The sequence below is a fragment of the Corvus moneduloides genome, chromosome 4 (genome assembly GCF_009650955.1).
Source record: "Corvus moneduloides isolate bCorMon1 chromosome 4, bCorMon1.pri, whole genome shotgun sequence".
In the NCBI taxonomy this organism is placed as follows: Eukaryota; Metazoa; Chordata; class Aves; order Passeriformes; family Corvidae; genus Corvus; species Corvus moneduloides.
Genome location: NC_045479.1, coordinates 9112447 through 9125174, shown reverse-complemented (window position 1 = coordinate 9125174; position 12728 = coordinate 9112447). Strand labels below are relative to the sequence as shown.

Below are 12728 nucleotides of genomic sequence, written 5' to 3'. Positions count from 1 at the left end.
CTGGTTTGCAAAGATGAATACTCTTCAAAACCTCTTGCTCCCACACTCTTTGACCTGGCCGGTTTAGCAGGCCAAAAAAGATGCATCAGTCACCACAACAACTCATTTTTGGTTTTTCTTTTTCCTTCTATGTCCTCTCCAAGAGAAGGAAGGAGAACCAGGTACACGCATCCAGTCATTAGAGGAGTACTCGGCTCATCTCTCAGGACAGGCAGCCAAGTAAATATTTCAAGGGACAGCCTTAACAACACTTCCCAAGGAAGATCAAGACACTGCTCATACATGTTTGAGCAGGGGGAGCCTACAGGTTTCATTTCCTGATTGAAAACAGCTGCTATGTGCTATAGACTCTTGGGTACCATGGCTCTTAAAAAGAAATAACCTTGTAGCAATGATTGCACCAACAAATTTGGCATTCCTGCTTTTATATTAAATTTTTTTTATTGAGATGATGTAATTACAAGCATTTTAAAAATTATTTGCAACTCACTGGCCCTGAGAATAGGCTTGTTTTTGTTTTGTTACATTCATTTGATTCAGTCCCGTAGCCCCACACCTTAAAAAAACAAAAGCCGTCATCAATAAAAACACTAGAATTTTATTTAAAAAAAACCCGAAGACCTCAAACTCTGGATTCGCATACAGTTGCAGTCTGACAAAAGAAATCTGGAGAATGCATATGTGGAGTTTGAAATCTGGGAAGGATGGCAGCAACTTAGTGTTCACAGAAAGGGCCCCAGTAGTGTTTTCTGGATGGAGAGGCAGTCAACAGGTTTCAAACTTCAATCAAGAAAATACTCTGCTGTGGAACTGCAGCATGTCCTACCTGACTGGCCTCTGGCTTGTTGAGGCTTGTAGCAACTGATGACAATGAAGGTCCCACTTAACCTTTGCTTAACCACTTAACCACTCAGAACCTTTGCTGGGTGCTGAGGTTGGCAAGGTTCTCTGGAGATCATCTGGTCAAACCCCCTCTGGTCAGGCAGGGCCAGCCAGGCCCAGTTGCCCAGGACCACGTCCAGGTGACTTGTGTGTCTCCAAGGATGAAACGCTTTCTCCCTTTCCTCGCTTTGGTGGCAAAGGCAGAAAGTTTGGCTGTTTTGCTGCTGGCAAATTCTACACTGGGAAATCAGAAACTGGGGGGAAGGCAGGTGTCAGTGTTGGTAGAAAGACAGTGTTACCTTTGCTAGTCCTGGCAGGCAGCGACACATTCCTATAGCTCAGGATGTTAAAGCTGTCTTTGCACTCCCATGGATCTGCCACGTGGATGAGAGGTTGATGGGAATCTCCCTATTGCAGCTGCTCTAGCTTGCCACTACTTTTTTAGTCATACCTGATAAACTCACTTCAAGACCCCAAGAGCAGTTCAAATCCTGCAGCTCCCAGAACAGGTCCCAAGCCCCTGCAGTTCTGGCAGCTCCGGTGTCACCCACACCATTCCCTTTGGCACCAGGAGACCTGGCAGGAGACAGGAAAGGCCTGTGGGACTGGCCTGTTCCAAGGTCAAAGGCTATTTTCATTCCAACTAGCATCAGCCTTGAGAGAACTCCTTCTCTGTGGTTGTGATGAAATTGTCTGAAGATGTCCTTTATGTGTGAACTGAGAAGAGTTTCCAACAGCCACAAACATTTTGTTTTCCCTTTGATTTAGATTCTGCAAGTGGAAGTGATTGCATTTTTTTGTAAAGGTGAACATTTCCGCTATAAAGTTTCCCTACAGGACAACGTGATTTTCCTGTCTTACCCAGTGCTGAGGATGGACTTTGTTCGGTAGATAATGATGAGGAAATGGGTGGATTGTATCTGGTTCTCTGTATTTTGCAGTGTGCACCTTGGCCATGACAAAAAGCTGTGACTCATCAGAGCACTTTATACAGGAAGTCCCTATTGGTCTTTTTTTTGGTCCCTCACCATCTTGCAACAGCAGGTGAAAGAAAATAATGCAGTTATGCAGTTGTCTAGACCACAACAGTAAAGAGGATGAATCATTCTCTACAAAAATTTAGTTTCTTTCTACCACTGGACACCCAAAGATACAGCTAGAGCCTTTCTTTACATTGGTACTTCTGATCACACTCCATCTGTCAAATTCACCACTTCACTCCAGCTCCTGAGACCTGGCTGCAACTCGGGTGCCCTTGAGCAGGCTGACAGAGTAACTCCCTGGGACCTTGGTCTCAAGGGACCTTAGGTTTCAGATCTGTGACTACTGAAGCCCCACAGTGTCTCCCAATCTCATGCCTCATGAGCACCAAGTACTTGAGAGTCACAACAGAGACAGGTGACACATTGCTGAAAAACACTCCCCTGTCCATTATCTTGAGGCAGAAAAGATCAAGTACGTGGTGTGCTGGGACTTGTAACTTACTGACTATGATTTTATAGAAAAAACGTGGCTGGGAAAAGCTCAGGGAGAAATGTACACCTTGTCATTCTTCATCAGATACTGGCTCAGAAAAATCTCTCCTTGTTGTACGATGCTTATCTACACCCTTAACAAAGCTGTTCCTTCTACGACCTGTGACTCAACACTAAGTCTTTGGTGAGATTGGTCTATCTCCATTTAAACACAGGGGACACTGTTCATTGCCGAGTGCCATGTTTTCCTGGAGAGGTTAACCCTCTTGTTAAATATGTGGAAAGATCAAATGTCGTGTTGGTTTAATAGCTGATAAAAGCTCTATCATGGGAATGTACCTTGTTTTTTGGTTGAAATGGATTAGATTAGCCTTTTGATTTTTTTCCAGATCTAGTTTCTTTTATGTTTCCATTAAAGAGGCTTTCTGCTTTTAATGCACTGGTGTGGACATGCTTTCTTTCAGGCACCATGTGATTCCTGCAGTTTCCCTATACACCTTCTCCCTCTGCAAGCACCATTTCTGCTGCTAGATCTTCCTTCCATTCAAAGGACCACTGCTGATGGATCACTGGACACCTGGACACCACAGGCATTCCTGTCCTGGTGGTCCAAGCTTTGAAATGAAACAGGCCAGCAGGTTCTCTTGTTTGGGCATCAAGGACTGCTGAGCATTCTGTGACCAAACCAGGCATAGCTCTTTGCCTCATGCCAAGCACCCTCAGTGCACCAAACCAAATGGAGGCACCTTGCAACCAGAACAAAACCCCAAACCAAGAAAGCAACACAGCTGTAGGGTTTGTTTTTCTCTTGTCTTTTAAATCATGTTAAAAACAGTCAAGCTTCCTTGATGGCAGAGCTGTAGGATGGGGGAGGGCAGTGGGAGGCATAAAAAAAAAAAAATCCCAAAACAAAGCCAAAATCAATTACAAGATATAAGTATAGCTATTTGGTCTCTAGTTCTCTAACATCAGCTTTTAGAGTGGTGAATCATCTACCTCTCCAGCAGCACAAAATGATCCTGGAGAGGCTTCTGAGTAATACAAACCATGTGATGAGTCCCTTTGCTTTCTCCCTGTGATGTAAGGAACAGTCCTTCACCTTTCACCCCAGAATTGCTAGCAGGTATGAGAAACACCCCTTCGTTCTGTAATTACAGATGCTTCAGTCTTCCCTTTTTATAGAAAACTCTGAACTGAAATTCTGCATTGTGAATATACTGGGGGGTTTACATATATATTCATATATATATATATATATATATGGAACTTTTATATATATACACACATATATATGTATTTGTCCCCACCCTCCCTTCCCCCTGCTCCATTCTATCACTTCTTTGCTAGAAGGAGGGAAAATGTTAACTGATAGTCTCTTGCAGAGGTTTGTCACATTTATTTTTCTCCTCCCCGGAGCACTTAGGTGATTGGTTTTGGTCCATATTCCAGCAGTTAACAGCCACTCGGAGTACTCATTGTGAGCCCAAGCTATGCTGGGATGACAGCCCAGCCTACATGTGAAGGGTGTCTCCTCTTCATTTGACAGGTATATGTGAGAAATTCTTTTGGTAGCTTCAACACATTTCTCAGTGGCAGCACATATAAATTGATCCAAGCAAACTGGAAGCCTTGAGCAAATCCCTTCTGTGTTGCTATTGTTTATGCGGTGTTGTGTCATGAGACTTGCACAGAAAATAAGAGCACTCTATTTCCATAGGAAAGCCTTCCAAAAAAAAAAAAAAAAAAAAAAAAAAAAAAAACCACCAAAAAAAAAGAAGCATAATCTGATGTCTTGTCCTATGTGAGATAAGGAAAGTCAAACTGCATGTTTATTAGGGAAAAAAAAATGACAAAAAACCCCCAAAACTGAAACAAACCAAAAAGAAAGAAAAAACTCAAGGGAGACTTTGTAGGAACAGTGAAGTAGTGCATAAGTCCAGGCTTTCTCCCCTTTGCTTTCCTGCCAGCACCACTTCTGCCTGTTAGTTTGTTTTGTTAAGGTGCTTCAGGTCCTGCGTGATCTTCAAGCTAAGTGGCGACCTCAAGTACTGCTTCTGTGTTGTTGCTTCCCCTCCCAAACCGTGCTGACCATCGGGCAGATGTTTCTCCCCTGGACCCACAGAGGTGGTGCACCTGTTTCCTTCAGCACTCATCTTCTTGGTATATTTGTTCATCCAGTTCCTGGGATTCAAGGTGCTCGAGGCGGTCTGTCCGGCCACTCATGATCTCATCTGGGGTCTTCATGAACCTGCAAAACAGAGAAACCAGCGCATTTCTCAGGGGTCTCAGCTTTTATCTTCACCAAGTTGTTGAGACCCCTGAGCTCTAAAGCTCCCAAGATAAGCTTTGCTGTATCCTCCCAAAGCCTTAGTATTTCCCAGCTTCTCCCCAGGTGTCTTCCCTCCTGCATACCTTGAAAGGAAACAAAAAAATCACTGGCATTTACCCCAGCTTCTTGAAAGCCCAAATCTGAACCAAACCCCATAGTCTTTTCCAAAGAATGATATTTATTTCTTCTCCCTCATATTGTCTGCTGTTGTCATGTCAGATGACAGCTTGGCCCAGGTACACTCATGTGTGGTGTCTGGTGACAGAGACATGGAAAGTGTTTATGATCAGCATATTTCAAAGCACAAGCCCTTGCAAGGTGTGGGGAGGCACAGGGCTACAGGCCTGCGTGTAGGTGAGTGAGAAGAACACAAAACACCAAAGGAACGGAGGGGGAAAAAGCCGAAGTCCAAATCAGAACAAGTTCCAGGAAATGGAAAAAGCCCTGAAGGTAAAAGGTTTTGGGCTGGGGAACTGTAAGCAAAGACAGTCTCTTCCTCTGTGATTGTAGCAAGCGTGACTGCAGTGAGGCAGCATCCTCTGTGATGAATGCCGTGGCTCCCAGCACCAGTGTCTCAAGGCAGTTAAGTCTGCAGGGTGCTGGAGACAGAAACTGCCTCTGGGGAGGCATGGCAGCAGCAGGAAATGAGAAAGGACACACACCAGCCTGCAGTTTAAGTCTGCAGTCTTGGTTTTTGCCAGGATGCTTTTGTATACTACTGCACAGAGGTAGCTCTGCTTTTTCGTTTTCAATTTAGTGGTGTAGGAAGAGAAAGTGGCACAGGAAGGATGAAATCCTGGTTTCAACACAAATCAGTTTCCCAACTCCCAAGCACTTCTGGAAAAATTAGGATGAAAGATATTTATGCTGGAAGTAGTACAAAATTTCACAGTCTTTCATTAACAACATGCTGGTTAACATGCAGCAGTATGAAATGTGTTAATCGTAAGAGCTGATTTTACTTCAGGTTGATGATATGCTCCGTATCCTTGCCCCAGTGAAAACAAAAGCAACCAACAGGAGCCTTGTTACTATCACTGACCCAGAGTGCTCACTGCTGGAGCCTCTCAGCAAACACACAGCATAGCCTGGAACTAACCTTTTGCCATCCCTTCTAATTTTGGAAATCATGTGCATATATGCATTTAGGAAAAAAAAGAAAGGGCTATGACTCACTGCTGTGTGACTGCTGGAAAAATGCTGCTGCTACAAACGGTGTTACGGTGGTGAAAAACTTGTATGCAGGAGTGGTGAATCAGTGCCTGGCTACACACTGAAAATGCACCAAAGCCCACAGCCAGACTGTGCCCTGAGTTAAACCCTGTGACTGTCTTGTTGATCTTGCACAAGGATGAAATGAAAACACAGAGGGGTCCCACTGCCCTCCTCTCCATGTGGGGCATGGGCCAATGTAAGCTGTACCACAGGACTTTGGGTATTCCTTCTGGTCTGTGCTTTAAGTCACATCGAGGAAACCACAGTGTGGGTATTTCTAATAGCATTTGATTACATTAAAAAAAACCCAAACAAACACAACCCAACCCAGAACTGCATGAAAATTAAGAAACACTAGCTGTGACCTATTTTGTTGCAGAAGACAGCCAGCCAACCTATTAGAAATCCTTTTCTGACTCCATCTTACTTAAAGCTCCATACAGATATCTGCAGATGACAACAGCCTGCACATTAAAGTCACATTTCCTATTATTTCTGTGCTTGCAAGGAATAGCCAAGGAAGGCACATTAATGACTTGATTTTTTGCAGCTGTTCTTTTGCTCTTCAGATATAAATAGGTCTAAGAAAACAACATCAAAAAGTTTTTATTGGGAATTGTGCAAAGAAATGTTTTGCAGGGTTTTTTTTCCCAGTTTCCAAAGGAAATGAAGTTTCGTGTTTTATGCTCTCTGGTGACCTTTGAATCTGTTGGTCAGTTTGGCCAAGTCTTACAGAGGAACTGTGGTCTCCAAGGGCATTAAGTTACAATGGTTTTGAGAAAATAGGCAGCCTGGTTGAGAAGAGATGGACTCCTGTTTTGTGCATGTTCCCACTGAAGGGAAAGCTTCAAGAGAAGCACATTCCCTGTTCAGCATCAGAAATTCCCCCAGAGCAATGCAGTCTTCATACAAGGCCACAGAGATACAGGTACCCTTGGTACTGATGAAGCAACCTTGTTTTAACCTTCCACAGGAAAAATAAGTTACAATCGAGCACTTGATTTTGCCCATGACCGCTTCTGTCCTTCACTCTCCTTCCCACATCTATGTTTCCTTCTAAGAGCTAACATAAACAAGTCATTCCACAGAACCCTTTTCAGCTGAAGATAGTTTGAGTGCTAATGCAGTTCTGTTAGCTATTTAAGAAAACAAATTCTAAGATTGCCTTCCTACTGATATAATTTCCAAGCACACTACTAGATCCAGGCCACTGACAGCAAAGCAGTCTTTGGTCTGAGTTCAGTGCTCTGAGGGTCAGACATGCACTAGGATTTGCTGGTGTTGTCAGAAGAGAACAGGACTGCTCTCACTCTGTGCCATCTGCACTCAAGTTTGTACAAGTAGCTCCCTGCTTTAATGCTGTTTCAGCCCCTATTTCCTAAATTATTGGTTGTATCATCCAATCCGATGCGTTGGGTTTTATGAACAGCTCTGGCAGCTCCCTCTCTTCCTTGAAGGCAGCACCAAAGATGTGGTCATCAAGTGCTTCTCTTCTGCAGTGCCCTTGAGGAAATGCCTGATCCCTGCTTAGCTTTCACTGGCAGCTGTGTTTGAGAAGTCCATTTGGAGTGGGTTTTCCAGCAGCTTGGCTGAATCATTTATCTAAGGTCTTAAACAAGACCTTAGATAAACGGCACAGCCTGCGTGAAGCAGTGAAAAGACTTCTGTTGTCTCCATTGATCACTGAGACAGGCCTGTGTTTTTGTAAACTGGTGTGGCTGCCTTGAAAGCTGGGAAGCAGTGCTCTAGACTGCTTTTACAAATGTATGGCCATTGTCAGCTGTGTTATAACTGTGGCAACGAGATATCCCACACAATTCCATCCTCCATCCTCAAAAACTAATTGTCTGTAGAAAGGAATGGCAAAGAAAGAAAATTACCTGAACAAAAGCCTTTGTCCTGGTTCTTTCCGGATAATATTTAGTTTGTAGTAGTGGCGTAGGGCTCTGGACATTTTCTCGTAAGTCATATTTGTTCTGTTCTGTTTTTTTCAAAAGAAAAAAGAAAAAAGTGGTGAGATGATTCATTAAAATCTTCCTAAGCCCCAAAATGAGTTGCAGAACTATCACAGCTACCTAAAGGAACCAAGACAGTTCAAGAAATTACATGTACCATTTTTTGCTGTTTGCAGGCCTGTTCTGCCCCCACAGCCCTCATCACCAAATTTTTGTGGGTCTCTTTCCACTCACAGCAATTTCAGCAAGGAGTCTAACAAAAATTCCAAGTGAGGTTTTTCTACAGTTTCTTGGAACACAGATAACAAAAGAATTAACTACAAGAGGAGACATTAGGTGGAGGGAGATGCTCATGCCAAGTGGGATGTGACAGGCCTGTTCTTAATGAAAACACCTTTTGTAAAAGTCTAGGAGTAGTGGCTAATAGGCTGAATCTGTCAGCAATCCCTGCTTAGAGCACTGTTCCTCTGGGATTCCCCTGCATTAACTAGTTAATGCTCACAGAGCACTGTGAGGACTGACAGCCTGTTTCTCCTCTTCTTACACAGGTGTAAATCAAGAAGCCAGCTGGGTTGTACATCTGGTTCTGTGACAGATCCTTCCCTTCATTCTGGGAGCTGTTGGCCCCAAAGGCCATGGCCAGAGCATTGAGGTATGAGATGATTCATCAAAACCTTCCCAAGCTCTCAGACGAGATGGCCCTGCTGAAGCTGAGTGTCACAAGGCAGAAGTGATGGGCACTGGCAGAGCTGTATGTGGGCAGCCCCCTAAGTACTGACTTGGAACAGCAGGATCAGCCCCTTAGGCTATGTCTACACTAAGAGCATTTTTCTGGTCCGAGGAGCAGTGGTTGCTGTCTGGCAGACACTCCCAGCAGAGAGACAACTCTGCTGGCAAAGCTGTGTGTGCACGAGTATAAAGCAGCCGCCTCGCCATTGGCAAAAAACCAGTAGAAGCACGTTTTTGTTTTGGGAGCCTCCATGTCACGACTTTGGCTTCATCAAAGGACACTGATCCACCTGCCTAAAAGGGCCAGTAGGAGCAGACCTCCTCTGCTTGCCCTGACCACAGTAACTCTCCCAAGGGAGGCCACATCATGAGCTCCTGTGGCAATGAAACACTAACAGGGACAAAGTTTTCCTTGCAAAATCCAGACTCCTCTCGTTGGGAAGCCCCCTGAAATACTGTGTGTGCTTCTTCCAGTTCTTATATGCTGAAAGGCCACTGTGTTGCCCAAGTGGCCAGTGGTCTGAAGGAGCTTCAGTTTTAGACAGCCAGCATGAGACATGATGGCATGGCTCAATTATTAACGTGCAGGTTGGGTAAGTTACTAAGTTCATAAAATTCCCATTAGCCCATATCTCCACCACGTTCAGAACCACACGGATGACAGCACAACCCTCTGGTGCATCAGCTACTCTCCCAGTTTTGTGTTGTCTGAGAATCTGTCCCATCATCCAGGTCATTAATGGACATACAGTACTGCCCCCAGAATCAATCCCTGGGGTAAAATGACTAGTGACTGGATTTTGTGCCATTGATCACCACCTTTTCAGCCCAGCAGATCAGCCAGTTTTCAATCTACCTCACTGTATTCTTGTCTAGGTCATACTTAATTAGTCTGTCTTTGAGGCTGTTATGAGACAGTCTCAAAAGCCTTTCTAGAATCAAGGTAAGTTATATCCACTATTCTCCCTGAATCCATTGAGCCAATCATTTTGTTGTAGATGGATATCACAACGGTCAAGCATTGTGGGAGTGTGTCTTGTTTGGTTCAGTCTGGGTCTCCCCTTTGGGTTTTGTGTTACTGTACCATCCCAGTTTATACCCTCCTGGTTTTGTGTTCATAACCCTGCTTTCTCTATTCGTCTCCTCCCAGACCCCTGCCAATCTCTCTGGCACCCCTCCCAAGCTTCTAGAAAGTTCTGGCAGGAGCGTCGAGTGATTGGTCTTGGGGGGAGGATCCCTCCCTTCCTTTCCCAAGATAGGTTCCCTTGTGTGTCCCTCATCCCGCAGACCCGTCCTTCTCCTTCCCTGATTCGATGCCGTTGTCATCCCTCCCCTGTCGCCACCCCCCCATAAAACCCCTGGCAGGCATGCTCAGGGTTGCTCATTGCTGGACAGCCCTGGGGGGCGAGGTCCCCTGTTCGGAGACACACTAAACCTTCCGGATTTCATCCACAATTGAGCCTGCCTCCTTCTTCCACCACCTGCCTCTATTGCCGCGGTCCCGTGGAAGGACCCACGAGCCAGACCTCTGGTCTCCCGGATTCCGGAGGCTGGCCCCCGCAGCCTCCTGCGTCCAGAGCTGACGGGGCAAAGTGGGAACTGCTCCAAAAAGCGCCTATCGCGGGGCCCCCGCTTCCACTGGACCCCACGGAAGGGACTGATTGGACTTCAAGTGCGTCCTTGGGACGCCAAGCTGCCCCAGTTGTAGCACGCTCCGTTTTAGTGAGCTGCGCTCCTGGGGAGGAGGACGGTAGCTCCGCCCGCGCCAGCAGAGTCGTCCTCGGTGGAAATCGGGACGCCTGGAGCTCGCCTGGACACCAGCAGGTAAGTATTTCCCCGGGGGGGGGGGAACTTACCGTAAAGCCTTTCGAGGCAGTTCCGCGTGCGGGCGGAGCCACGCGAGCCGCAGTGTCGGCGGCGGAGCGAGGCGCGGCAGGAGCAGCGGGACCCGCCCGGCTGCGCGCAGCGCGTGGTGAACGGCTTCGCACGGTGCGCGGCTCGTAGGAGCCCAGGGTCAGCCCCGGGGCGAGTGTGTTGCTTGCCTCCGGCTAGTTTCGGGGAATCGGTGTCCGAGGGTTGGTTTATTTTTAAAGCTCCAGACGTTGTGCTGTGGATTATGGGCGCAAAACTGTCCACAGCACAAAAGGGGGTATTTTTCCAAGTTGCGGGACTCCTGGGGGGGGGGGGGGGACCGTTTTTCTAAAGGGTGTTTAAAACGGTTTGTGCGGTGGCTGTTCCAGCACTTCCCTCAGTGCTCCCACAGTTTGGTTTTAAGCGATCCCTTTTGGAACGCCGTGGGAGCAAGAATAGCTCAGTCTGAATTGACAAAAGAAAAGGATTTAGATAAGTTTTCTTTGTTATACCTACAAATTCGGTCTGCTTTAAATCAAAAAAGGGAGAGAGAAGCACAGCCTGCCCCCGGTTCCCCAGTTACCCCTAAGCCTTCTCCTAAACCCGTGTCCCCTAAACCGGGCGTCCTGAAGGAAGCAAACTGCGATGCTGCGCAGGGTTGCCACCGACTCCCTGGCTTCCCTCGGGATTCTCGACCCCCCCGCCCAGACAGTCCTGGCCAGACTGCTCGGGGCTTATCCCATTCCCCGACTTCCCCAGTTGTTAGACCCTGTGTTCGCTTTAGTTATATTGAGAACTTAGAAAATGGATTCCCTGCCCGACGAGGACAAGATGGCAGGTGCCACATCGCAGAAACCCCGTCTTGCCCTCCCCCCGTTTCTTCATCCCAAAACCCCTTTCTGCCAAGTCCCAACCCCTTTCGTCATGACCCCTCCCAGTACCCTAACTCCTCCCACACCCAAGCTGGGTCCACCCCTGTTGCCCCTCCCACCGGTCATCAGTGCACGCCCCCGTGCTCTGCCCCTAGAAGTTGTTGTAGGTCCGTGTCTGGTTGCCACCCGCTTCCTGCTTCCGGTTCCCATGCTTGGCCTTCCGGTTCCCACGGTGAGTGGCCAGAAGGGGAGGGGCCTGAGGACCGGAACCCAGAACTGGACTCCATTCCTTCGGCCGCTCTGGTTTTTTATCAAAGGTCCAGGAGAGGGGGAATGACCCACACCAACTGGGAACCCCTCTCCCACCAAACGATCAAAGAACTCTGCAAGGCGCAGAAGGAGTTCGGGAGAGAAAGCAAATATTTTCGTGGCCTTTTAAAGGCAAATCTCTCCGGAGCAGTAATGACGCCTTTCGATTTGCGTCAGCTTTTCTCGTGCTTGCTTTCCTCAGTAGAGTTTCTGCTCTGGAAATCAGCATGGGAAAAGGAGCTCCGTCGACTCCTTCCGGTGCTTCTGCAAAGTTCGGATACGGCCGTTGATGCCGACAATCAGGAAATAATGATGGACCATCTGAGTGGCGAGGGAGAATGGGCGTTGGCGCCGAAGCAGGCCCAAGGTCTGCCTTTAGAGGTGCTGCAACAGGTCAAGGAAGCGGCCGGAAAGGCATTCCTTGGCCTGAGGCCGGACGCTCCCGTGCTAACGTACTCGCAGGTCCGTCAGCAACACACTGAATCGTTCCTAAGGTTTGTGGAGCGATTAACCCGAGCTGTAGAGTTGCAGGTTAAGCAGCCGGCGGCCAGAGAGAAGGTCATCGCAGAGATGGCAATGGTCAACGCCAACCCACAGTGCAAGGCGGCCATCCTGAGCCTCCCCCTGGACCCTCCGCCGACGATACAGGCGATGTTAGAGGTTTGCGCTGCGAAGGCGCCACACCTGCAACCTGCCGGCTCGGATAAGCAGCGATCCCGGGGAACGATTTCGGTGGGAACAGCAACACACCATACTGCTGCGGACCAGAAGAGGATCACGGGCCGAAGCAACAGACCACCTCCGGCAAAGAACAGCCAGAAGCGGCCTCAACAGCAGACCAAGAACACCTGCTTCCTCTGCGACCAGCCCGGGCATTGGACCAAAGATTGTCCACTCAAGAGACAGTTTTATCAATTTAAAAGAGAACAAGGGTCGGGGGGGGCTTGAGGGCCGGGAACAAAAAAACTGAATGAGGAGCGTGCGCCCGCCCCGCGTGAAGACAAAAAAGGGACGGGACGCAAGGGGGAGGAGGGACAGGGGAGGGCAGATAGCGATGACACAAAATCACCAGATGTGACTTTTCAGCCTGACTTCACTTCTCCTGCTGATG

At 47.5% G+C, this 12728-nt stretch overlaps 1 protein-coding gene across 1 annotated transcript in view; it reads right to left on the bottom strand.

The window, feature by feature from the left end:
- Positions 1–577: 577 nt before the first annotated feature.
- ETV6 (ETS variant transcription factor 6) overlaps positions 578–12728 on the bottom strand; it is a 135550-nt gene continuing 123399 nt past the window's right edge. The window contains exons 7-8 of the mRNA XM_032106039.1: positions 7782–7882; positions 578–4605 (exon numbers count right to left, since the gene is read on the bottom strand). Coding sequence (XP_031961930.1) covers positions 4500–4605; positions 7782–7882 — 207 coding nt within the window. The 3' untranslated portion in view covers positions 578–4499. The remainder of the gene's footprint in view (positions 4606–7781; positions 7883–12728) is intronic.